Here is a 26,456-nt window from a genome sequence, read left to right as displayed (position 1 = left end):
CCAAAAAAAAAAATTGTTGACCAGAAAAAAAAAAAAGTCCTACCCTTAACCTAATACTTCCACTTCAAGAATTTATCCTGCAGAAACCATCAAATGCACAAAAGGTGTTCAAGAATGCTTAGCATGGTGTTATTTATATTAATGAAAAATTAGAAACAACACCAATGTCCCAAATTATAGGAGGTTAATGGAATAAGTTGTGATACAAACACTGGAATACTATCTAGCCATTAAAATAGTTTTGAAAAGGGATATTTGAAAACACAAGGAAAGGATCATAACAAATAAGTTTTTTAAAAAAAGATCAAAAAGAATAACACAAAAATATACTGGAAAGCTATATTAGGAAAAAACACACAGAAACATTAACAAAATATCTTTGGTAACTCTTATTGTATAATAATCTTAGCATTCCAAAAAAAAAAAAAACACAGAGAAAGTCCTTAGACTATGGACCATTTCAAGTGCCCAATTTTACAGATCCTCAGCAATTACTCAGTACAATAATTAGTATACTAAACTAACAGTATCATTTAGATGTCATTAAAGATGATTTACAAAGATTCGGGAAAGTTCCTGCCCACTTGAAGTCTAATACACATTCATTTCCATAAATCCCTAGGGGCATCTTTTATAGGATTCAGCTTCAGCTAGTGCTGACGGCCAAGTCTAGGGTGTTGATCTTGACTGCTCAGGAATGCCCACGCCTCCTGTTCTCTTTCCACAAGCTGTCCCGACATCCATCCATAGCTGGTCTGGCCTGGCCATTCTCCACCCCACAGCCTCCTCTCCGATCTTCCTGCCCTCGGCTCCTCCCTGACTTCCTCACCACCCGCATGCAACCTTCATGGCAATTCCTGATCAGTAGCCATAAAACATCTCCAATGTCTTCCCATTATCCAACAATAAATAATTAAGTAAGAATGATCCACCCATGAAGAATTTCAGGTCCTCCACAGTACCTCCAAGCGCATCTCTGTTCCTCCCACGGTGCACCTCACCCCTAGGCAGGGAGACCCCTGGCTGCCTTGCATTTACATCATGCTTACCCCTAATCCCAGACCCCAGCTCCTACGTCTCGTCAGGTCTCCCTTTCCCTGTCTCTCTACACATAACCATGTCACTAGGTCAAGGTTTCCACCTACCACTACACACCCCAATCTAGACGTCAGGAAGGCAGGTATTTTTATTTCAGGTTAAAATAGGTCCCTTTTAGTCAATTATCACACTTTTAAGTAGACAGATAACTCAGTTCCTGGCAAAGCCACATTTACGTTGGCTAAACCAGAGCTGTTGGAATACCACCTCCCACCTGACTTTGTTATAATAGGGAGACAGACGAGGACTCTCTGGCATCGATCAAGTTTTCTCTGTCATGGGCACAGGTACCTGCATTTGTCCATGAGCATCCTTCATGCAGACCTCACCTCCCAACACAGAAAGAAAACACTTCACCTTGGCTTTTTTTTTTTTTTTTTTTTTGGTGGTACATGGGCCTCTCACTGTTGTGGCCTCTCCCGTTGCAGAGCACAGGCTCCGGACGCGCAGGCTCAGAGGCCATGGCTCACGGGCCTAGCCACTCCGCGGCATGTGGGATCTTCCCGGACCGGGACATGAACCCGCATCTCCCGCATTGGCAGGCGGACTCTCAACCACTGCGCTACCAGGGAAGCCCATTGGCATTGGTTTTTAAACCGTGACCAGAGGACATCCCAGACCAGGGACATGCATTAACTCTAATCTCATCAAATGTTTTCCATCCAAAATATATCACCACATCCTGAAAAATTCAAGAGTCTCTTACATGTCACATTCATCTCACTGTGAGCAGGCTAATAGTTGAAAAAGTTTTCAAAATGCCCTACTGCGAAAATTTCCTATTTCTTGTCAAAAGTGACAAGGAACAGTGTCTCAATCGCTGATTATAGTCATTCATTTTACGGACAAATTACTTACTTGGGAATGATTGCTCGAGGTCTCGATTTTCTCCTGAGATTTGTCTCTGGCTAGTCTGGCAGCTTCTTTCACCTCCTGGAACTTCTCTGCAAACTGAACATGAAGAAGAATTACTAGGGATTTCCTTAACCTTACACATGGCTGATATTCAGAACCTACCTTTATTATTTTGCATTCCTTTTAAGCCAATAAATCCTGTATAAATCCAGAAGAAGGATTTTATTTGAGATTTAAAAGAAATGAATATAATGAATGCTTTTTCCAAAAAAAACCACTATTGGCCAAGGTCAGATCTGAACGAATTTCTAAGATACTGAAGCTAGATTTGATGGCGAAATATTAAAAACACATACCTCTGGCTAACAGCACCTAATACAAATGCAACAAAAGAAATTTAGCTATAGTGCAAAAGGAATCCACGAAAAACTTCATAATCCCTATTGAAAAATCCAAGAACTCTTACAAGTCAATGTCATGAAAAACAAAAACACCCAAAAAGTTGAGAAGGAACAGTCCTAGATTTTTTTTTTTTTTTGCGGTACGCGGGCCTCTCACTGTTGTGGCCTCTCCCGTTGCGGAGCACAGGCTCCGGACGCGCAGGCTCAGCGGCCATGGCTCACGGGCCCAGCCACTCCGCGGCACGTGGGATCCTCCCGGACCAGGGCACAAACCCGTGTCCCCTGCATCGGCAGGTGGACTCTCAACCACTGCGCCACCAGGGAAGCCCAGTCCTAGATTTTAAAGGCCTAAGATATAAAACGGCAAAATGCAACGTGTAGCCTAGGACTGAGTCCTCTTTTGAACAGACCAAGTAGAAGACTTCTGGGCAAAAAGGAGGGAAATGTGAGCATGGACTGGATAAGATGACACCAAGGAGTTACTTTATTTATTTATCTATTTATCTATCTATCTATTTATTTATTTATGGCTGCTTTGGGTTTTCGTTGCTGCGCACGGGCTTTCTCTAGCTGCGGCGAGCAGGGGCTACTCTTCGTTGCAGTGCACCGGCTTCTCATTGCAATGGCTTCTCTTGCTGTGGAGCACGGGCTCTAGGCGCATGGGCTTCAGTAGTTGTGGCGCATAGGCTCAGTAGTTGTGGCTTGCGGGCCCTAGAGTACGCAGGCTTCAGTAGTTACAGCGCTCAGGCTCGGTAGTTGTGGCTCGCGGGCTCTAGAGCGCAGGCTCAGTGGCTGTGGCGCACGGGCTTCATTGCTCCATGGCATGTGGGAGCTTCCCGGACCAGGACTCCAACCCGTGTCCCCCACATTGGCAGGTGGATTCTTAACCACTGCGCCACCAGGGAAGTCCAGGAGTTATTATTAATTTTGTTAAAAGTGCTGATGATGTTTTGGTTGTTGGGGAATGTGATTCTTTAGAGATCAACACTGAAGTATTTAGGTGTGAAATGTCTCGATGTCTGTAATTTACTTTAAAGTACTTCAGCAGCAATAAAAACAGATGAAGCAATGTGGCACAGTGTTCACTGTTAAATCTACGTGATGCGCATATGGGTGCCCACTACACTATGCTCTCTGCTTTCAAAAATGTTTTAATATTTTCTTAAAAGAAAAAAATTCTTAAAATCCCAGGGCAATCATATCAATCACTGCTTTATAGTCACTGACAAGGCAACTGATTTTAATCAGCCAATACGTTGTTTGAACAGAGAACATTCTATGATAGCTAATGCTGACATCACACAGCAAGAGAGAGCCAAATGTTGCTGAGAAACGAAAAACAGCTGGCCAAGTGGCAAGCCCACCAACAATTCTGTGGCTTTTGCTGAGAACTCTATTTCTGAGCACAGGCCGCCCTCTGAGTGCTTCACAAAGCCAACAACAATGGTCTGCTTTGGGAAACCTTGCCGGGTGATAGCCGTTGGTCAACCAAGCACCCAGTAGAGGCAGAGAAGGTCAGTGTGGCAACGCTGGCCTGTGTTGCCCCCACAGGCCTATAAATAAAGCCATAGCTACAGGGCTTCATTTAACCAACCTAGAGCTGTCAGAGAAAAATCACATTACCTGTTGCTTAAAAGACGTGAGGTCTAGCAAGGATGGACAAAGCACCCGCCTTCCTTTTAGGGGCCCCGTAAGTAAAAACATCATGTCATGAACTCCTTGACGGCAGGGTCCACGCTTTTCCTCTTTGCACCCTCCCCTGACACCTGGCAGAGAGCAGGCACAAATAAGTTTGTTCAGTGAATGAATGAGCTCTGGGTTCCAGATTTGCACACCTACGCCCACTTGAAAAAAAATCATGTCAAAGTACAGGCCAAACCTAAGGACCTAAGAAGGTACTGTGGTAAGTGTCTTGGGAGTATTCTGCCCCATCTTTCTGCTTCCTAAGCTTAACTGATTGGATCAACCTAGGAACTAGATAGAGCATCACTTGGAATATGAACATTATCCCGGAAGAGATTTTGTGCAGGCACTATAAAGGCCTTTCAATCTTATTAAGACATTAAAAGATGCAACTATTAAAAGGTATGATCTTAAATGTTTTTGTGCCCCACTATCAACTAAAAGTCAAACGTGATTTGAAGAAAACGGTAATGCATGTGGTTCTCAGTAGACACACCTGCTAATGGAGTCCCCCCATGCTGTGCTTAGGAAGGTGAGGCTGGCTGTCTCCCACAAGCCTCTCAATTCACCAGGCTCCCAAACCAAAAGTCATTGTTCTTTACAGCCTGTCCTTGTGCCTGTCAGGGTCTCTTTCTCTCAGGGTCTTATTCGAAGTTGCTTGTAAACTAGATTGGACATGTCATCAGCCAGGGTCATGCTTATTCAGTCAACAAACATGGTCTGAGCACCATTCACACCTTCAGCAAACAAAAATTTTCACCATGAGCTGGGCCATGCCCTAGGTTAGGTGCTGCGGTGTGAACACTGTGTATGTATCAGATAGAGGGCGAGACTTGGGTAGCAGGAGATAGTGGCAAAGAAGTCAGCAAATAAAGCCCTGCCGGGCTTTGATAGAACAAGTTGCCTCTGGATGGAGCTTGGGGGCCTCCATTCTGTCTGTCTCCTCCTACCTGACCCTGAACATCTGGGATGACCCTCGGCTCAACTCTTGGAGACTCAGCCCAGAGCACAAACCTTCAGTTCCAATGGGCCCTTCTCTCTTTGTCCCCTGGCACCCATCATGGTGGCCCCTCCAGGTGTCCCACAGTTTTGTCTTGGGTGGGCCTACTTAGTACCCTCTTCCCCTAGACCCTCAGCATAGGCACATCTACAAGGTAAGGAGTTTAATGGCTTCTTAACAGACATTCTCTTGTTTGCTCCTCTCCATCCTCTGTAGGACAGGAATTCTTTTTTTTCTTAATATTTTATTTATTTGGTTGTGCCAGGTCTTAGTTGTGGCAGGCGGGCTCCTTAGTTGTGGCATGCTCACTCTTAGTTGTGGCATGCATGTGGGATCTAGTTCCCTGACCAGGGATCGAACACTGCATTGGGAGTGTGGAGTCTTAACCACTGTGCCACCAGGGAAGTCCCTAGGATGGGAATTCTTATGTATAGTTTCCTGAAAAGAAAATGGAGTCTTAGAGAGGTTAAAATTTGCCCATGGTCACATGGCTAGTAAATAATAAACCTGAACTTGAGCCCAGATCTGATTTCCACACAATCATCCACACATCCAGTTACTTTCGTGTGTTTATAAGAATGCCAAGAGTCTTGTCCACAGCCGTTGCTAAACACTTATTGATTGGATTTTCCATTTGCAAAGAGTTGCCCTTACCTTAAAATAGAATTGTACTCACTTCCTCTTTAAAAGAAAATTCTAAAAGCTTTAACGCCATGGGAACCTTTAAGGCAAAGACAAGGCCTGAGGATTAGAATAGCAGATACAGAATGAGGGGCCCAGGCGACAAGTTCTGATTTTACAGCTCTCCTCAGCTTCACTATTTAGCTGTTCTTTTTCTCAGTTACAGAAGAGGGGCAAGGAACAACTGTCACACATACATCAAAACACACATCCTGATAGGACCTCAAGGTGACAGTGCTACTACACAGGCAGACCTCACTTTATCACATTTCACAGATACCGTGTTTTTTACAAATTGAAGGCTGGTGGCAACCCTGCATCAAGCAAGTCTATCGGTACCATTTTTCCAACAGTATTTGCTCACTTCATGTCTCTGTGTCACTAATTCTCACAATGTTTCAAACTTTCATGGTGATCTGCCATCAGTGATCTTTGCTGTTACTAAAATTCAGTGACGCCTCAGATAATGGTTAGCAATTATTAGCCACAACGTATTTTTTAAATGTAGGTATATACATTGTTATTTTAGACATAATGCTAGCGCACACTTAACGGACTACAGTATAGTGTAAACATAACTTTTACATGCACTGCGAAGCCAAAAAATTTGTGTGACTTGCTTTATTACAGGATTTGCTTTATTGCGGTGGTCTGGAACCAAATTCACAATATCTCCAAGGCACGCCTGTGAACAGTAACAGCCTAGAACATCTCAAAAAAGGGGAAAAAAGGACATGTATTCTCGACTCCTAGGGATGAGATAAGATACTCGGTTAGAATGTACAGTCTTACTATGTACTCACAGCTACCCTGAGGTCCTGTTACTACTGTCAGTATACAAATGGGGCACAGATGGGTTTCGAAACTGGCCAAGTTCACACTGGGACTGAACACAGGCCATCTGAAGCCAGTGCTGGACACTCCGGGGCCCTATGATTTACCTGCTTAACTGCTACCTTAGCTAAGATGCCCAACTCTGACACATGCCTTTCAAATGCGGGCAAATGAACTGCTCTGTACCTTGGTTTCTTTATACGTGAAATGTGGGTACTAATACACGGATCACTGGAGGATGAGAGATGGGGCTTTGCTGGGTGTATGATAGGGGTTCAACAGAGAGAGAAGCACAGCTTCTCTGGCCTTGATTGGACTTAATACCACGAACTTTAGTAAAAGAATGCCACAAAAGGGTGAATTCATTCAGTCAAAAGTATTAACTAGTTATCTCTATGTGCTAGGGACTGTGCTGGGTACACTGAAATACCCAAGAAAGACTTGGTTCCTGTCCTCAAAGGAATTCTGAGTCTGTAGGGGATTTCGTTTTATATTCAAATGGGTGAGAATCAAAAGAATTTTTATCAGAAAATAAGCTTAAAATGTAATGAAGTAGGATAAGCTCTATCAGATACATTTTAGGTAAATAAATAATCATTTAAAAAGAGGTGGCATTATGGGAATAGGCCCTACCATTTATATAAAAAATAGCTATGACAAAGGAGGAATCATAAATTAATGGAGAAAATTATTCAAAAATATGACTGAGATAATTTTGGTAAACTGAGGGGAAATGAATTTAAATCCTTTGGCGAACCAGTAGCGTGACAAATCAACGATGGGTTAAAGGGGTAAGTTTTTTTTTTTAAATCTGGATGCAAGCAGAGTTGAACATTCATCAGACTTCTGCTTGAGGGGTGAGAGGGTAATTTTCTAAACTTGTAAGAAACAAAAGAAAATCACAAAAGTGACAGACTTGACTGCCTAACAATTCAAAGCTTTCGCATATAAAAAGAAAAAAAAAAACTAAATCAGAACGGAAACAACAGCGTGGGGGAAATATCTATAGCTAGGCCAGTACAACAGAAAAAGGGCCATTATCTTTAGTATAGAAAGAGTTTGTACAAATTGAAAAGGAAAATATGAAAACCCCGAGAGATAAATGGCAAAATTCAGGAATAAAAAATACAACAAGTAGGGCTTCTCTGGTGGCGCAGTGGTTGGGAGTCCGCCTGCCGATGCAGGGGACACGGGTTCGTGCCCCAGTCCGGGAAGATCCCACATGCCGCGGAGCGGCTGGGCCCGTGAGCCATGGCCGCTGAGCCTGTGCGTCCGCCGCCTGTGCTCCACAACGGGAGAGGCCACAACAGTGAGAGGCCCGCGTACCGCAAAAAAAAAAAAAAAAAATACAACAAGTAAACAGTTTATAGAGAAGATCGTTCAGCCTTGCTGGAAATGCAAAGCAAAATACTGAGGCACCATTCTTTGCCTGCTGAATTAGCAAACGCTAAAAACAATTATAATATCCTGTGCTGGCAAAGGTATTCCGGGCAGCATTGTGACTGGTACAGCCCCACCGAGAAGCAATTTGGAAATATGTATCGTAAGTGAGAAAAAAATGTTCCTACCCACTGACCTAGTGAGATCACTTTTGGGAAACTATTCTTCAAAAATAATTGGGACTATGAAAAAAAAAAAGGCCTTCAATATAAAGATGTTAACCTTAGCATTAACTATAATCATGAAAAACTGGAAGCAATCCAGGGCGCCCTGGGAGAAGGATGGGAGGTTTCCACTCACAGCCTCCAACTGTTGGAATGAAAGCAGTCCTCACTGAGCGAGGTGCCAAGATGACCGTCCTTTGGTAAAAAAGCCCCTCTCTCCAAGTCTTAAGCTTTCTCATATTTCCCCCCTTATTATAAAAAAAGCACACATGCTTGTACATTTAGTAAGTATAATTTAGGAAAAAATATCTTTTTAAAACCTAGAGTCCCATCACCTAGAGATAGGCACTAACCATATAAATTTTTGATTTTTTCCTATCTGTAGACATGCATCCACTACACATATTCGTTAAAAAATAGAATTACTGTACATCTGCTTTTCGAGCTACTTTTGATATTACCGATATGACAATACTTCCATGCACTTATATGATCGCCTATTACATTACCTGTATTGCTGCACATATCACCCTGAAGGATATACTGGAGTTTATTTAATTAATTTCCTATGGCTGGACACTTAGGCTGGTGTTTTTGTCTTTCTGTTTTTGCTATTATAAGTGATGCTGCAAGGAAAATTCTTGTAGCTAATTCTCTGGACGCAGTTACAATTATTTCCTTAGAACAGATTCCTGTAAATAAAACTCATGGATCAAAGGACATTCAAACCACAAATGTTTCTTAATATAGGCCAAATTCTCATGTCTTTTCTTATTAGGATCATTTTCTATAGTTTTTAAATGTGTGGTAATACTTTTGTAATCAAAATCATCATCATCATATATTATGATAGAAAATGAAAGACTATTGTTTTATATCATTTGTGGCTTTTTTGGCCTGGGTCTTTGAAGACCCTAGGGCAGACGCTACCTATTTGCTTATTCAAAATCCATTTCTTCTTTTCCCTTAGCTTAACAGAATCTCAATTTGTCTAGAGCAGGACATTTCCCAGGTGGTAGAGAATGAGAACTGATCTAAGCTGACCATGGTAAGACATTTGTCTGCCTCTATTTTTTTTTCCTGAAGGTGGGTGTGGGAGGGTGGCCTAGGGACCCAAGACTGATAACAGTATCCCCAAAAGAAATCTGCCAAGGGAGTTTACAGGGAGGGTTGTGGTACCACTCTCCTGCCACGAATGCAGATGTGATGGATAGAGCTTAAGAAGCCATTTTATCATCATGAGGAAAAGGATAGTCAAAGAAACAAAACACACAGAGCCCTACACCCGATATCACGGAGCCACTGTACTAATGCTGGCAACTGCCTGCCTTAGGACTTGTCTTTTGTATGAAAAGCATAAGCCCTCTTTGTTACTTGCAGCCAAAAACGTTCTAACTAGAACATATCAAAAGAATGTTCAATATCCCCCACTGAAAGAAAAATTAGCCTTTTAAATCACAAAGGTAGGAGATAGAGCAATGCTCTCACAACTACACTGAGTTAATGAAGTGAGCGTAAGGACACAAATTTGAATTTGAAATGACATAACTGAAAAGGGTCAAAAGCAAACGCCACGTATGGGTCAGGGTTTAGACGGACCAATCACAGAGCACTAGCAAGTCCACCCTGGATCACTCCGCTTCGCGGCAGAATGTGTTTCCTTCTGCCTGCAATGAGTGAGATGGACACAAACATCTCAAGGTCATATGCCAGAAACCATCTAAACTTTAACAACTGGATCATTCTTACACTTGGTTCTCCTTCCTTTGATCTCTTCAGAAGCCCTTCCTTTTGTCAGAACACGTAAGTCCCTTTTCAACATTCTTCAGTAGGCTGAGGCGTTATGCCCTCTTCAGCGGGTGGACAGACTCCCAGCTTACCTCCGGGAAAATGTAGCTCCTGTCATTTTGGAAAGCCTATATAAAGAGCAGAAAGTGTCCCTGTAATACTTTCTGGATTTTGGTGTGAAGTGGTCCTTATAAAGGGAGCAGTAAAGACAAAGGTATCTATTTTCCTCCTGGGGGGTAAAAAGAGAAGTGTGTATAAAGTGTTCTTAAATGAAAACATCCACACTGGTGTCCCTTTTTCTAGCCTAGTTATAGTGTTTGATTACCAACTCCCCTTTCAGGTCTGTGGGTGGCTGCTCTGTGAAGTCGAGAATATTCAGCCACAGCTGTCCTCTCAGCAACACACCTCGGGAACCCGTGAGGCCCAAGTTCCTCTGTGCTAATTGCCACTTGTCGAGAGTGCCAGCCTCACATCATGGTAATTTATCAGTGTGTGGTTAATAGTTCCCTTCAAAGGGAAGGGGACAAGTTGATTTGAAACATTCTGAACAAAGGAGACATCTGAGGGCTTCTTTGGTACGGCTTTGTGACAATGGCAGGTCACAGTCACAAAGCGGGACTCCAATGCCGCTGGAGGAGACCGGGTAACTCGGGAAGACAGGGCACTCCCCTTTAATGATAGGACACCTTCTTCTGTCTGGGAAAAATTAGAAGTGGCCACACCTGGAAGCAGGCGCAGCCCAAGGTCTCTTCAGTTCTCAGGGGCACAAAGAATGGGACTTTAACAACTTGTTCTCATTTTTGTTCTGAGTTCTCCCTCCTTTCAACTCTTTTCGTTGATACGCTACCCCTTATCCTTCCTAGCTACTCTGAGTCCTCCAAAGATTGAAGAAATTGTTCCAGGCAACTGAGAGTAACCCTCAAACCATCCTAGGCTTCCGTGAAGAACTCCAGCCCTGGGTGGGATCAGGGGCCGTGGAGCCAAGGTGGGCCTAGCCAGGACACCTTCGCTGACAGAAGCCCCCCATCTGACCCTGCCCAGCAGTCTGAGGCTTCCAGGCCTATCAGTCTGGATAGGAGACACTTGGCAGCGGAGGCATTGCTCCCACCACCCCTCTTCTCCCCACCAGGCACTTCTTCAGAGGGAAAAGGCATGCAATCCCCAAGAACCACTTCAGACAGAGGTTCTGGTTAATTATTCTTTCAACAAATCACCATCATACTTGCTTCCACTTTATAGAAATTCACTCTGATCCTCACAGCACCTATTCCTCTTCCTCATTTCAGACAATGGCATCACATCATCCATCCATCCCCACCCTAGTCTTTGCCTCCCACATCAACTCACCGAGTGCCACCAGTTTAGCTCCTCAGTATTTCTTAAATCTCTCCAACTCTTACACAAGCCCTCATCATCTCTGATCTGGACTAACACAAGCGAATCTGTCTTGATGCCAGAAAATAATCCACCTAAAATGAAAATCTGATCATTTTTTTTCTTGGCTTAAAATCTTTCACAGGCCATAGGATAAAGTCCAGAAACTCTGGCATGACACAGAAGGCCTTCCAACAGCTGGCCTCTATCAGCCTTCCCCACCCCAACACCTGGGCAACCCTGTTAACAGTGAACCGTTTGCAGTTTCCCTCACACAGTGTCAGGATTTTGCCTGTACTCCTCCCGTTGTCTGGAGGATGATGGAAAAGGGAAATCCTCCCTGTGGCACGACGTGGAACATCTCATTGTCCGGTGTGCACAGGAGAGGTGACCTGGAGTTGGAGTCTACACTGAACCCTGGGGAAATGGTTAAGGGCCTAGCTGCATGGGAGGGATTGGGAAGAAATCAAGCTGGAGGGGTAGTGACAAAGAGATCTGGGAAATGGCTACAACAATGGGCCCAAATCGAACCAGAGCCTGGAGATATTCACGTTCCCCATGAATGCTTGCAATGGACTGAAAGTCTGTGTCTCCCTCAAATTCATATGTGGCAATCCTAACCCTCAGTGGGATGGACTAGGAGGTGGAGCCTTTGGGAGGTGACTGGGTCATAAGGATGGAGCCCTCATGGCTGGGAATAATGCCCTTATAAAAGAGACCGCAGGGCTTCCCTAGTGGCGCAGTGGTTGAGAGTCCACCTGCCGATGCAGGGGACATGGGTTCATGCCCCGGTCCGGGAAGATCCCACATGCCGCGGAGCGGCTGGGCCCATGAGCCATGGCCGCTGAGCCTGCGCGTCCGGAGCCTGTGTTCCGCAACGGGAGAGGCCACAACAGTGAGAGGCCTGCGTACCGCAAAAAAAAAAAAGAGACCGCAGAGAGCATTCTTGCCCTCTTTTCATCATGTGAAAATACAATGAAAAGCTGACAGTCTGCAACTTGGAAGAGCGCCTTCACCTGACTTGACCATGCTAGCTCCCTGATCTCAGACTCCAGCCTCCAGCATTATGAGAGGCTGTCTAAAAATAGAATTACCATATGACCCAGCAATCCACTACTGGGCATATACCCTGAGAAAACCATAATTCAAAAAGACACATGCACCCTAATGTTCACTGCAGCACTATTTACAATAGCCAGGACATGGAAGCAACCTAAATGCCCATCAACAGAGGAATGGATAAAGAAGATGTGGTACATATATACAATGCAACATTACTCAGCCATGAAAAGGAATGAAATTGGGTCATTTGTTGAGATGTGGATGGACCTAGAGACTGTCATACAGAGTGAAGTAAGAAAGAGAAAGACGAATATCATATATTAACACATATATGTGGAATCTGGAAAAATGGTATAGATGATCTTATACCATTTTTATGCAAAGCAGAAACCGAGGCACAGACGTAGAGAACAAATGTATGGATACCAAGGCGGAAAGGGAGGGGGGGTGGGAGGAACTGAGAGATTGGGATTGACATATATACACTATTGATAGTATGTATAAAATAGATAACTAATGAGGACCTACTGTATAGCACAGGGAACTCTACTCAATGCTCTGTGGTGACCTAAATGGGAAGGAAATCCAAAAAAGAGGGGATATATGTATATGTATAGCTGATTCACTTTGCTGTACAGTAGAAACTAACACAACATTGTAAGGCAACTATACTCCAATAAAAATTAATTATAAAAAAAAAAAAAGAACTGTGAGAGGCTGTTGTTTAAATACCCAGTCTATGGTATTTTGTTATAATAGCCTGAACAGACCAAGACAATGCTCTTCGGAAGCCTCCACCCTCCAGCAAAAAGAATCCTTAGAACTAGGGGCAGGAAGGCTGCTCTATGGGTACCCAGTCATTCTCTTCCCCAGGCAGCCTGGCCCTTGCTCAAAAGGCTTACGGACACACTGGCCTTGGTGCCTGGGAGAGACTGTGGCGTGGCCTTGACAACACCTACTCCTGTCATGGCCACCCTGACCTCTGGCCCCGTTGAGTATCAACTGCCAACAGCAGTGACCCACCCTGAGGCCCTGATTCTGCATCACACTTCTAAGTGACCAGCCAGCTCCCTGGTGGAAAGCTGATTACGCAGGGCCCTTCCTCCAGAGCACGCAGTAATTTACCCTCACCAGGACAGACGTATACTACGAACTGTCATGCCTCCCGACCCCACAACCCACAAACTTACTTAATGCCTTCTGTACCACACAGCACCACCTCCAACTGTAAGGCCAACTGGCCCGAGGCAGGGGAACACAATCAGATTCACAGGTTGCATCAGACCGAAATTCCCAGACCACCCAGTTCCAGAAACTGCCCTGGAGACATTCCGGACCACCACCCAGTTCCAGGAACTGACCTGGGGACTTTGAACCCAGCCCAGCCTTCCCACCTTTCGAGGGGCGGGACTAACGGTCCCCCAGGATACCCGAAAAGACCACCAAATAAGGAATACCCTGCGCCCTCCCAGATTCACCACACCCCTTTCCCTTCTTCCCCTATAAAATCTTGCCCAACCCTCGCCCGGGTGCGACTTCTCTGGCCCCTTTCTCTCGGACCAGTGAACCTCGCCCGGGAGCGCTCCCTCATAAAGCTCACTTGAAGCTTTCCTCTGTTTCATGGTGCCGTTTGTTAAGATCCGACCTTACACCAACCAACCAACCAACTTCTCTGCAAATGAAATGAAGCAAGGTCTACTTGCCACAGGATTCTGGATCCTCCCACAAACCTTATCAGCAGAAGCAGCAGGCCTTCCAGAACTCCGCTGTGCTGCCCGCTAGAACACCACATCTTGCAGAGTTGTGGGGCGTGATGCTTCTCCTCAGAGCCGCAGTCCAGGGACTGAGGGATCAGGGATGGAGATGACATCTCCCATGTCTATACCCCGTGAGCTACCCTTAAGATTTCTGCTTCCTGCCCCATGTCGCTGAGCCCTGGCGATCCGGAGATTTTAGTACCCAGGAAAGGATGCTTCTAGGAGTGGGTGGCGTAAGAGGATGTGCGGCGTGCCACCAGGCCATTTTGGGTTTCTTGGGCTTCTAGGGAACAGCATACCCCACAACAGACTGTGGGGTACCCTTCCTTAGGGGGCTTGTTTGTGGCTGGGTCTGTGGGCTGGAGGCCTCCTTAGAAATGTGCATGTGTGTGTATGTGGTGTACAAACACACATGCACACACACTGGACGAATGAAAGGTGCATTTAGCAAGTTCCTGCCAGGGTGGCTGCCTGATTCATCTTAAACCCCCTGTGAAAATAGTCCTTAGTGTACACAGGGAACCCAAGCAACCAAGTCTGTACTAAGCAGCTCTGTCAATTCCCCAGGCGTCTGGAATTCTGTAAGGCCCTCTGGGGACGGGACCACAGCTCTGCATCCTTCACTGTGTCGGCACAGCAGGAGCTCAATAAACACCTGCCCAGCAGTCAGTGGGACGGTCAAGGCAATGGCCTAGAACTCCTTTAGCCAAGATTCCCAAAGCCAGCCTGGCTCTAGCCCTTCCTGGATTTTCAACTCTCTCTTGGATTCCTTGAGACACTCTGATAGTCTTCCAGTAAGTTCTTGTGTCACATAAACTAGGCAGTCTTGCTTTTTGTTTTTGTTTTGTTTTTCTGGCTGCGTCGGGACACGAGGGATCTTAGTTCCCCGACCAGGGATTGAACCCGGGTCCCCTGCAGTGGAAGCACGGAATCCTAACCACTGGACCGCCAGGCAAGTCCCTAGTCAGTCTTGCTTTTAACCAGTACGTTTTCAATACCTACACAGGACTCTCCCCCATCCTAAAAGGAAGGCTATTCTCCTAAAACAAGCTTCTGGCCCCTTCAATCGGCCAGGTGAGGCCTCTCAGAGGTGGTCAGTTTGTTTCCTCGGTCCAAGTCTGTGGTCAGTCGTGCTCTGCTCCTTAACACCTTTTTAACTATCCACAGAGCGTGTCCCAGACCCCTTGGAAAGCAAAGCAAAGCTATAAACGCTCTCCCTAGAAAAAAAGCAACACACACACAAAACACTGTGTGACATTTTAAGGGTTGTGGGGACTCCAAGTTAAGAACTTATGATCCTATGACATATAAGAAATATGTATCTTGTCTTCCTCCACGGTTCCTGGCTCACAGCTCCTGAGCGCTAAGAGCAATGTGAGCATCTTTTGTCACAATATTTGGTCTCCTGTCCTCAGTTCTGAGTTCAGAGCCATAAAGGTGAAATGGGTATCTTATTATTCATAACAAGCCCCTTTCTGTCAAAACTGGCTTTATGTCAATGAGGTGACTTTTGCAAAGGACCTAAGGATGGGGGGCTGGTTTCCAGGGGAACCAATCATGAATAGAGGGGTGAAACTTTCAGTCCCTCTGGGGAGGGGAGAGGGCTGGAGGCTGAATCAATTACCAGTGGTCAGTGATGGAATCAATCATGCCTAATTAATAAAGCCTCCATAAAACCCTAAAAGGATGGGTTTGGAGAGCTTCCGGGTGGGTGAACATGTAGAGATTTGGGGAGAGTGGCAGACTTCAGCAGGGGCGTGGAAGCTCCGTCCTTTCCCCATACCTTGCCCTATGTCTCTTCCATCCAGCTGTTCCTGAGTTGTACCCCTTTATAATAAACTGGTAACCTAGTAAGTAAAATGTTTCTCTTTCTATAAGCAGCTCTAGCAAATTAATTGAACCTTAGGAGGGGGTCACTGGAACCTCTGATCTATAGCTGGTTATTCAGAAGCACAGGTGACACCCTGTGCTTACAACTGAAGTCTGAAGTTGGGGGGATCTTGCAGGACTGAGCCCTTCACCTGTGGGATTGGATGATTCCTCCAGGTAGGCAGTGTCAGAATCGAGTTGCATCGCAGGACACCCATCTGGGGTCTGAGAAGTGCTTGGTGCTTCGGGGTACCCCTCCCCCCCACCCACATGCATGTTGGAAATTGGGAGCAGAAACCTTTTAAAACTCTTACTGAGCGTGAGTCACCTTACTCCCCCTCTCTGAGGGCTCCAACCAGAGTCAGTGACACTGATGGCTGTCAGACACATCCTGGGTGCAGGAGCCGGGCGGACACCTGGGGAAGGAAGACTGGCAAGGCTGCGTCCTGGGGCTACACCTCAGGCTGTGAAGCAGCATTGTTAGAGATGTTTTCCTTCTCTAAACAACATCTCCATTTTCAAGGAAACTGATGTTTCTAAAAGGTCATCTGGTTTGGCAGCCCTGCAGCGCCAGAGGGGAGAAAACTGAAGGCCAGAGAGGAATCTGCTCAACCAGTAGTAGCAGCACCGGATCCCTCAGCAAGCAATTACCTACTGCGTGAGAAGAGCACTGGACGCGGCACCCACGGCGCTGCGGGAAGGACCACATTACCTTTGTCAGCTGCTGCTCCGAGGAAAACCCCAAACCAAACACCGTGTTGGCTCTGCTGTCGGCCCACTGCCCAAATTTCTGCGATGTTTTGGTGAAAGTCATATTGGGTGTGATTGTGCTGTTTATGATCACCTGCAGCGAAACAGCCCAAAGAGTCGACATTTAAACACTGAATTACACACCAAAGTAGCTCCTTAAAAACTCCTCTGTTGGCAAAGCTAGTAGGTAAAGCCTGCATCCCCACTGTTATATCTGGTCCTGAGTTCTTCCTCTCCTGGCACATCCCACGCTGAGTCATATACACACAACCATGATAACAGGCAATTGCAGAGACTTAAAAACAGACAGTCAGCCTAAAGTAAGATCTCACAGGTTATCAGTGGGAGAAAGTCTCTCCTAGGTAGAGAACAGTTTCCAAAACTGCTACTTTTTTCCCCAAAGGTGTCGCACATCCGATTGCCCTTAACGGCCAGCCATGTCACACATCCTCTGAAGAACCACGCTGCCTACCTTTTTTAAGTGCCTGGAGCCCCCGGGGTCCAGCTCAAACCATTTAAAATTTCCATGAGCAATGGGGGCTTGCTGCTTCCCCACGGGAAAGAAAAGGTACACTCTAATTGGGATAATTTGTGGAGGGTTAATTTACAGACTAATCAGACAGGTGTGAGCTGGGTGTATGGACAGTGCAGGGACCTGGTGCTAGCTGCTGCCACCTCTCCTTGGCTTTAAAGGATGAGGGGGTGAAGAGGCTATGGGATGTGGAAGGAAAGAGTCATGGAGCACAGGCTCCCTTAACGAGAGAGGAGACCCTCTGTTGAGGGACACACCAGCACATGGTGACCTCACAAGAGAGGGAGCCAGTGGGACAAATGCCCTCGCCTCTGCCGTTCTGACTTCCTGCCACTGGCCAAACCCAACCAGAAGCCAGAGGCCCCACAAGCCCACTGATGTCATCTGCGGGTCAGCCCCTCAGGGACCAGAGCAGGGTGAAGAAGAGTAGAGGATGAATGTGGAGGTAAAAGGATGATATCCAGCACACAGTACATTCATTCATTCAACAAACATTCACTGAACATTCACCATATACCTGGTATTCTGCTAACCAAAGACACAAAGAGGAAGGAGTCAAGATTCCTGGTCTTCAAGTTGCAGGTAGTCACGAAGAGGGTAGAGACATGTAAGTAATCACTAAACAATTGATCAGTGTTATAAAGTATCAATAACAAGCTCACTCGGCAGAAATCCTTGGCAGCCTGAATACTAAATTACTGAAGACTAAAAAAACTACTTATATCAGCTCTTAAGTCTTACAACAAGCCTATGAGGTATGACTACCACCTTCATTTCACAGGAGAAACTGAGTCGGCAAGTAGCAAAGCCTAGAGGTAAAACCCAGATTGTCTGACTCAAAGTCCTGTATTCTGAACTTCTGTATGACGTGCTTCTCCTGTTCTTGCCCCAGCTATGAAGTACTGATGCCTTCACCGCACTCCAGGTTGCTTTTCCTTCCTGTGCTAGTTCCTCTAATTCTCAAGACTGTGTGAGCTAAGAGACTTTTATCACATGTTTTTCAGATAACTGAATGCAACAGTTAGTAAAGAGCTCTGCCTGCTGTCACTGGACACTATCAAAAAATGGGGGCAGGGCTTCCCTGGTGGCGCAGTGGTTGAGAGTCCACCTGCCGATGCAGGGGACACGGGTTCGTGCCCCGGTCCGGGAAGATCCCACATGCCGTGGAGCGGCTAGGCCTGTGAGCTATGGCCGCTGAGCCTGCGCGTCTGGAGCCTGTGCTCCGCAACGGGAGAGGCCACAACAGTGAGAGGCCCGCGTACAGCAAAAAAAAAAAAAAAAGCAGCAAGACGGACAGCTGGGGCAATCAAGCCATTAAAAAGTGGTCAATCCCAGGACCCTCTTCTTTCACTTCCCACTAACATGGAAACTCTGTCCTGTGCTACGCTTGGCTCAACCCACCAACACCAAGTCCTCCTGAGAAGTTGGGCAGATCGAAGCTTCTAAGGACACATTCCTTCTGTGCGTGTTCCTCTTGGGTTCCCAAATCATTTCTGGCTAACTGCGCTTGCACCTGGAATCCACCTTATTGCCTGTTTCTCTTTGAGGCTCTGACTCATTTCTGACTTTCACCCTCCTCAAGCATGCAAGAAGTGAAAGGAAGTGGACACATATGACCTTTTGTCTACTCTGGGTCTGCTACGGTTGAGTGCCCAGTGCAGTTGTGTGAATGGGAGGGATATTCTGGGGGTGGGGGTGAGGAGATGGGACCTGAGGGAGGTTTAGTTCTGGCCAGGTGAATGGACCCCTCTCTTGTGAGACTGGAGAGAATGAGGGAGGTTGAGTTTGACGGACATAAGCTACAAGCTCAATGTCACTAGGAATGTGGTAACTGCATTACCATTACTACTATATACTCACCAAATTCAAAATATGTCTGATGATACCAAGGGTGGGGGTGAGGATGTGGGGCAATGGGTGCTCTCACATATTGGCAAAATCACTTTGAAAACTAATATGGCTTTCTCTGATAAAGTTTAAAATGCACATTCCCTACCACCCAGCAATTCCACTCCTAAGTATATATCTGAGAGAAACCTTTGCATAGGTACACAAGGAGAAATGCACAAGGATGTTCACAGTAGCCGTGTTTGCAAACATAAATGTCTACCACCAGCAGAATGGATAAATTATGGTATATTCATACAACGAAATACTACCTAGCAGTGAAAATTAACCAAAGCTATAGGTATCATCACGGATGACGACAAAAACTTAAGTTAAAAAAAAGTCACAAAAGAAGACATACAGTATAGGTCTCCGTATGATTCTATTTATGTAAAAATCAAAAACAGGCATAACTAAATAATATATTTAGGGCAAGTGTCAACAATTATAGCCCTCAGGCCAAATCCTGCCTGTTTTTGTAAATAAAGTTTTATTGGTACACAGCTTCACCCATTCAGGTACATATTGGCCTCTGGCCATTTCCTTGCTATTGATACAAAAGAAAAGTTGAAGAGCTGTGAAAGAGATTGTACAGCTCATAAGAAAATTACTATCAGGCCCTTTAGAGAAAAAGTTTGCCAACTTCTGGCTTAGGGATATATACACAGGTGGCAAAAGTATAAAGAAAGGCAAGGGAATGTTTAACACGAATTTCAAGAAAGTGGTAACCTCTTGCAGGGTGGACGGCAGGTGCCTCTATTAGGGAGAGGTCCAGAAAGGGACCTCTGAAGGACTAGTAAAGGACAGACTTCCTCAGTTGGGTGTTGGGTACATGAGTATTTGCTTTGTTATCAGACATTAAATGGCACAGATAAACAGTTAAAAATAAAGCACATGCAAAGCTATAACAAAGCTGTCAGGGAGACGAATCCCCCGTGGGAGCAGAAGCTTGTGAAAAGGGAAGGAAGTGTCCCCTGTGCATGGGGACACTGGAAAACTGTGTTGGGGTCAGAGGAAGTGGCTGGACCTGTGGGTTCTGGCCTCAGGTAAGCGGGGGGAGGCTCAGCAGACTCTGGGGTCACAGGAGTGGAGGATGTCACCCAGCAAGAGAGGACAGAGTTTCAAGGGAAGAGGCCTGGGTAGAAAATGACTTTAGAAGCACCAAGGCAGGGCCTGAGGAGTGAAGGCACGCAGAAGGGACAGTCAGGAGGGAACAAGGAAGAATGAGGCCTTGGGTGTGGAGAGAAAGGGCACGCATGGGTGTTCGATGAAGCAGACGGACTCAGCAGGACCAGAACTGGTGCCTGCCTGGGGATTGGAGCACCCTTAGAAAGTGAAGCTCAGAAGGATGAAGGGGCTGCTTTAAAGCACAACCTTTAATATGGGCTCCTGACCCCTATGCCCACCCCCTTCCTCTTTTTTGTGAATTCTTTCTGAAATGTTCATGGAGGAAAAAATAAAAGAGACTCCCCAGTAAAAGACTCAGTTCCTGCAGATCACTGGAACCCACTTCTCAGACAATGCACAGAGCACATGCAACCAAGAGGTACCTGGAAGAAGCAAAAAGCTAAGCTCCTCCAGTCCCTAGTGCAGCTCGGGCTTCAGAGGAAGCTGGAGGCAGGCCCCCTGGTTCCTATTCAGGGCAAGTCCCCAAATCCACAGAGATGGAAGTCAGAACGCAGAAGAGGCTGGGGACGAGTTACAGCAATTAAAAGACTTGTTGCCTGCTTCCAGGAAAGGTATTAATAGATGCTTTTATTCTTTTTTTTTTTAAAACCATAGTCAGGGAAGAAGAGAAACCAACATTCATTGAAAATCCTACTGTGTGCTGAGAACCTTCCATATGTCTGCTCCCTTAACAGAAGTGCTCTGTATTTATCCAAAAGGGGAAACTAAGGACTTCGCTGGAGGTCCAGTGGTTAGGACTTCGCCTTCCAATGCAGGGGGTGTGGGTTTTATCCCTGGTTGGGGAGATAAGATCCCACATGCCTCATGGCCAAGAAACCAAAACATAAAACAGAAGCGATATTGTAACAAATTCAATAAAGACTTTAAAAATGGTCCACATCAATGAAGTGAGAGAGTGGCATGACATTTACACACCACCAAACAAATGTAAAATAGATAGCTAGTGGGAAGCAGCCACATAGCACAGGGAGACCAGCTCAGTGCTTTGTGACCACCTAGAGGGGTGGGATAGGGAGGGTGGGAGGGAGACGCAAGAGGGAGGATATATGCGGATATATGTATATGTATAGCTGATTAACTTTGTTATACAGCAGAAACTAACACACCATGGTAAAGCAATTATACTCCAATTAAGATGTTTAAAAAAAAAAAGTCCACATCAAAAAACAAAAACCAAACAATGACCAAAAAAAAAAAAGAGGAAACTATACTGATGGGTGGAGGAGGGGACCCTGACTGTGTTCTTGAAAGCAATTTCACATTCCCAGACAAAACACCAAACAAGTCTGAGTTTCAGAGGCTTATATCCTCCAAACCATCGTGATTAGGCAGAACACAGCGGGTACTGCTAAATATCTGTAGAGTGGATGACCTCTAAGGTCTCTTCCAATATAGGCTTCTGTGATCCTATAAATAACTGAGAACCCAGGGCAGGGGAGGCATCCAGAGCACCCGGGAGAAACACCTGCTCCAGGCAGGTCTTGTCCACAGGTGCAGGCAAGGCAATTCCTCATAAGGATGGCAATGATTAACTCAGTCTGTAAGGAGTGCCAAGAGCACAATGAAACCAAGTGCTGCGGCGGCTCAACTCACAAATGCTCTGGAAATGGAGTCGGCTGTTCCGCACAAAAACTCACCATCAGTCACACGGCTGTTGGTTACGGCTGTTGGTTGCGGCTGTCGGTGATGTGATGGCTCACATCAGCGCTCTGGGAAGCTGGGAGACGGGATGTGCCCTCATGTGGCTCCCATCTGTCCATGCACAGGGCTGACCCTGGGTGACATTCTGAGTTTTTGGTCCTGGTTCCCTCTTGGCGGTGATCCTACTCTTGCCCGCTGTCCCGCTGCGGACGCGGCACACCTCCTGCAAGGATGTGGCCAGGCCTGACCTCGTCACCCACCCATGTCTACGGCGTGGCCCACTCTAGCTCGATGCTGAGACTCCAAAGATGGGCCAGGCCCGTTCCTCAAAGAGCACAGTCTCCTGGTAGCGCCCCCCCCCCCACAGACATGGATCCACAGAACCCCCAGGCAATGCTGGAGCTACGCACCACAGTATTCCCACCCACGTATGTCTTGAGCAGCAGCTGCGACTGACACATGAAATACTTTCCCTGGAAGAAGGAAGAAAAGGTCTGCACACAGATTTTTCCTATGATGAGCAGCACCAAAGGCTCTCAGGGGAAGGAGAGGGCTTCCCCGCATCCTTCCCCAAGTAGGGCACGACCAACGCTCGGACGGGAAGAGGAGCTTGCTACGCCTGGTGTGGAACGACAGCTGCTGAAGCTGCTGGCTGCACCTCCTCCCTTCACGGGGGGCCCATGCTCTGTGGGCTGCCCGCGGTTGACTCAGCGGCTGAGTCCACTGTGGTCTTTGCTCACAACCACCTCCAAGTCCCTTCCACACCAGCAACCTGTTCCTGAAGCACATCTACTTCATTTGGGAGGGGCAGAGCAGGCTTCCCCTTCCAGACCGCAGCAGCCTCCCGCCTTGGGAGGGAAGCTGGCCCGGAAGCACCAAGCAGAAGATGTGACATGGCCAGGCCAGGAGAGAGAGGCAGGACCGGGGGTCCTAGAACTGCCCAAGGTCAGAGGTGTAGCCAAGACACCACCCCAAAGGCTAAAAGCATCTGACCATCTGTCATCTTAGTTCCTTTAACATTTGGAATCAAAGGCCTAAAACCAAGTGGGGTTGTCTCAACATGGTGGAACGCAAGGATGAGGATCCAGGGGCAGGGGTGGGATGCAGAGGGGCAGCGGACGAGAGCCCTGGGACAGCGCAGCACTGGCATCAGGTCAGCAGACTGCGCCCTACTCCAGCCCCTAGGGAGGAAGGAGACCCATCTGGATTATTGGGGCAGGGCAGAAGCTGGGGCTGGGGGGATCAGGAACTCAGCCGTGGGTGGGGAGGAGGAAGGTGCAGAAGACCGGGCAGTGTCAAGAGCTGCTACCACTCTGGGGAAATCACCATCCAGAGGTCTTTCTCCATGTCTCACCTGACCTGCGGAGCAGCTGGAGGCACAGGACCTGACCTAGACCTGGCCTGTTGGTTTTGCACATTGTTGCTGAGCAGCTCCAGGCAAGGTGCAGCTGAGCTGAGGAGGCCTGGGGACCACTGTCTGGTATTCTGTGCTCCAGTTCTCAGGGCAGGACAGTTGCCACCCACCCGTGGCCCCAAGTGCCAGGCACAGGCACTAAACAACTAAGGCTGGTCCCTACCCACTCCCCTGGGCCTTATGCTCTGTCGCAGGACACTCCCTTTTGCAGAACAAGGCCCCATCACAGTGCCTGTGCCCCGCTAGTAAGGCAGGAACTCCGGGTGGGCTCCTGGAATGCCAGGTGGTGTGGCGCTTAGGAGGCGTGGCCAGAGGGCCGCGGGCTCCATTGCTGGATTCCAGCGGCACCCCACAGCCTGGGTTCCCAATTCCCACTCTTTAAGTGACTCCGTAACTTGAAGGATCCCCCGCACTGAGCCAGAACTAGCTCTATTCTTCAGCCGGGGGATAGCCCACCCTCCTCCACCCACCTGATTTCTCAGAGCTGGCTCGTTTGGCTCGGACCCCACCACTGTCACAGCCTTCAGGAGCTGCAGACCCGTACAACGCAGTGGCTGACACACTGACAAATTACTCAAAGCCCAGCTAATAGGACTAAAGCGCTTTCTCTACAAAAGTGCATTTTATCTGTATTTAAATACAGATAAAATGCACTTTATCTGTATTTAAGCCCACTGTGTCCTGGGATAACTCAACTGACAAAAGTGCAAACCCATCTCAAGGGATAGCAGATGAACTCACAGAATCTACAGATAAAAGAAAGCAAGTCAGCTTGATTCACCACTGCTAGCAGAACATCCTGGCAAGAGCTGAGAAGATTCCAGCTCAAAAGCACAGAGAAGGAAAGTGGTAATACAACCGCCATATCACCATGTCTCCCGGAAGAAAAGAAATAATAAAGGCATCTTTCAGATAGTCAATCCTCAAACACAAGGTGCCTACCTACTATGCGCCAGGCACTTCTACAATTCCTAAGCGCTCATCAGAACCCTGGTCAGTGGAGGCTTCCCGTGCCTCCTGCTCTGTGATTCTGGGGTTGTGGAGGGAGAAGCCCACAGCCAGGCCCCATTCTACTACCCAGCCCTGACCCAACTCCCCAGGAACGCTGACCTAGAGGCAGATTGCAGGCGAGAGGAGGCCAGTCAGAAGGCTACTGCAACAGTCTGAGCAAGACTGTACCAGGACAAGAGTTATGGCCTTGAAACAAAGCATTAGGTATAAACGTGAGACACTTCAAAGACAGATTCATTTTACCAACTAAAAAGGGAATGACTGTGCTTTTCCATTTCCTTCTTTCTTTCCTTCCTCCCTCCCTCCCTTCCTCCCTCCCTTCCTTCCTTCCAGCAACAAGTGACTGGGAAGTGAAAATGGAGAGGTGGTTTAGAGGGCAAATAGGGGAATTCAGCTTCAGATACACTGAATTTCAGGTGACAGCAGATTATCCATGTAAAAATGTCCATCAGGATGAACACAGATTAAAGACAGAAAAGAAACTATAAAGCATCAAGTCTACTTTTTTTTTCTTTTGTAAACTTGGTGATACATCTACTGATAATCCTTCTTTATTCTGCTCACATCATAATGTGGCAAAAATATTGAGGAAGACAGCAGCATAATGAAAACACCAGAAAAAAAGTATCTCAAGAAATACTCCAAAACCATTTAACGAAATTCAACTCCCATGCCTAATAACACCAAAACCAGACTAGTTACAATACCCAATGCTGTCGGGGGTGCAACAAACTGGCATTCTCATACATGCTGGAAGACAGAACTCTTCGGAAAGCCATTTGGTAATAACCATCAAGAGCCATAAAGCGCTAATATCTTGACCTATAACATTACTTCCATAAATCTATCCTAAGGAAATATCCAAAAGGCAATAGGCATGATGACCAAATGGGGTTATCTGTTTCATGAAGATGCTCATTATCTATAATAGTAAAAAAATTGGAAGCCACTTCAGTATCTAACCATAAGGGGAGAGATTAAGGACATTATAGGTCCTTGGTGGAATTATTAAAACAGCATTAAAATGCTAGTTATGAAGACAGTGTGCTAACAGGGAAATTTTTTTTAATTGGCCATAATTTTAAATGAAAAAAGAAAAAAAGCGGGATCTGTGATTATAAAGATGATAACAATAACATCTCTGTTAAGGTGGCAGGTTTTGGGGTGCACCCTTTTCCCTCCACTTTTCAAATGTATCGTATTGCTTTTCATGAAAATAAGTGACTTCAAGTGAGCCGGCGAGATGGTACCTTGGCTCCATCCACACTGATGATCCGATAGCTGTTCCTTGTGACATCGTAGAAGTAGGAGACTGTGACGGCCTGCTTGCTCGCAGGCACCCAATTCTTCTTGGTGTTGGGGTCGATCTGGAAAACGTGGGCTCGGGTGGTGAAGATGGGCTGTTCTCTGCAAGAGGAGAGATGGGCCAATGAGTTGATGGAACTTTATGTATAATTTATGATTTCTAAGCCACCTAAGATTTTAATCATTTATGGAGAAAGATACTTACGCCTGAGAACAATTAAAATAAGAAAAGGGAAGAGAGGAGAAAAACAGAGACACCAGCAGGAGTAGTTACTGAAACCTAACACCCTGAAGCTGCGGGGCAATTGGCCTAATGAGAAATTTGCTTAAAAGGCAATAAAGCAGAAACTAACACACCACTGTAAAGCAATTATAATCCAATAAAGATGTTAAAAAAAAAAAAAGAAGGCAACTCGCGGTGCAGTGTTTTTGCATCTCCGTCAAGTGTCCTATTCTTTTTCTGACATCCTGTTGGCATTTTTAGGATTTTGCAACAAATTCACTGGGGAGTGGGGAGGATTACGCAACAGTTTTAGGATTTTGCAAACCATTTGTGACATCATATTATATTTCTACTAAATATTTCTCAGATTTGCAGCATTTTATGAATGATGCATTCATTTATAACTGACTGAGCCTTAAAGTTTTATGTTTCCAACTTATAAATCTTTGGGTTTTATCAAATCTCTCTCTTTTGTTATTCTTGCCTCTGTATTGTTGTT

At 46.2% G+C, this 26,456-nt stretch overlaps 1 protein-coding gene across 3 annotated transcripts in view; it reads right to left on the bottom strand.

The window, feature by feature from the left end:
• Positions 1 to 25,830, bottom strand: part of HOMER2 (homer scaffold protein 2) — a 42,610-nt gene extending 16,780 nt beyond the window's left edge. For 2 of the 3 annotated variants that reach the window (XM_024766502.1, XM_024766500.1), the window contains exons 1-3: positions 25,680 to 25,809; positions 16,719 to 16,850; positions 1,957 to 2,049 (exon numbers count right to left, since the gene is read on the bottom strand). In XM_024766502.1, coding sequence (XP_024622270.1) covers positions 1,957 to 2,049; positions 16,719 to 16,820 — 195 coding nt within the window. In that variant the 5' untranslated portion in view covers positions 16,821 to 16,850; positions 25,680 to 25,809. Of the gene's footprint in view, positions 1 to 1,956; positions 2,050 to 16,718; positions 16,851 to 25,679 lie in introns of all 3 variants that reach the window. The other variant, XM_024766503.1, reaches the window with a different exon arrangement.
• Between the last annotated feature and the right edge of the window lie 626 nt (positions 25,831 to 26,456).

The sequence above is a fragment of the Neophocaena asiaeorientalis genome, unplaced genomic scaffold, assembly GCF_003031525.2.
Source record: "Neophocaena asiaeorientalis asiaeorientalis breed wild unplaced genomic scaffold, Neophocaena_asiaeorientalis_V1.1 scaffold346, whole genome shotgun sequence".
Taxonomy (NCBI): Eukaryota; Metazoa; Chordata; class Mammalia; order Artiodactyla; family Phocoenidae; genus Neophocaena; species Neophocaena asiaeorientalis.
Note: the sequence above shows the minus strand (reverse complement) of the source record. Positions and strands in the feature narration are given on the sequence as shown.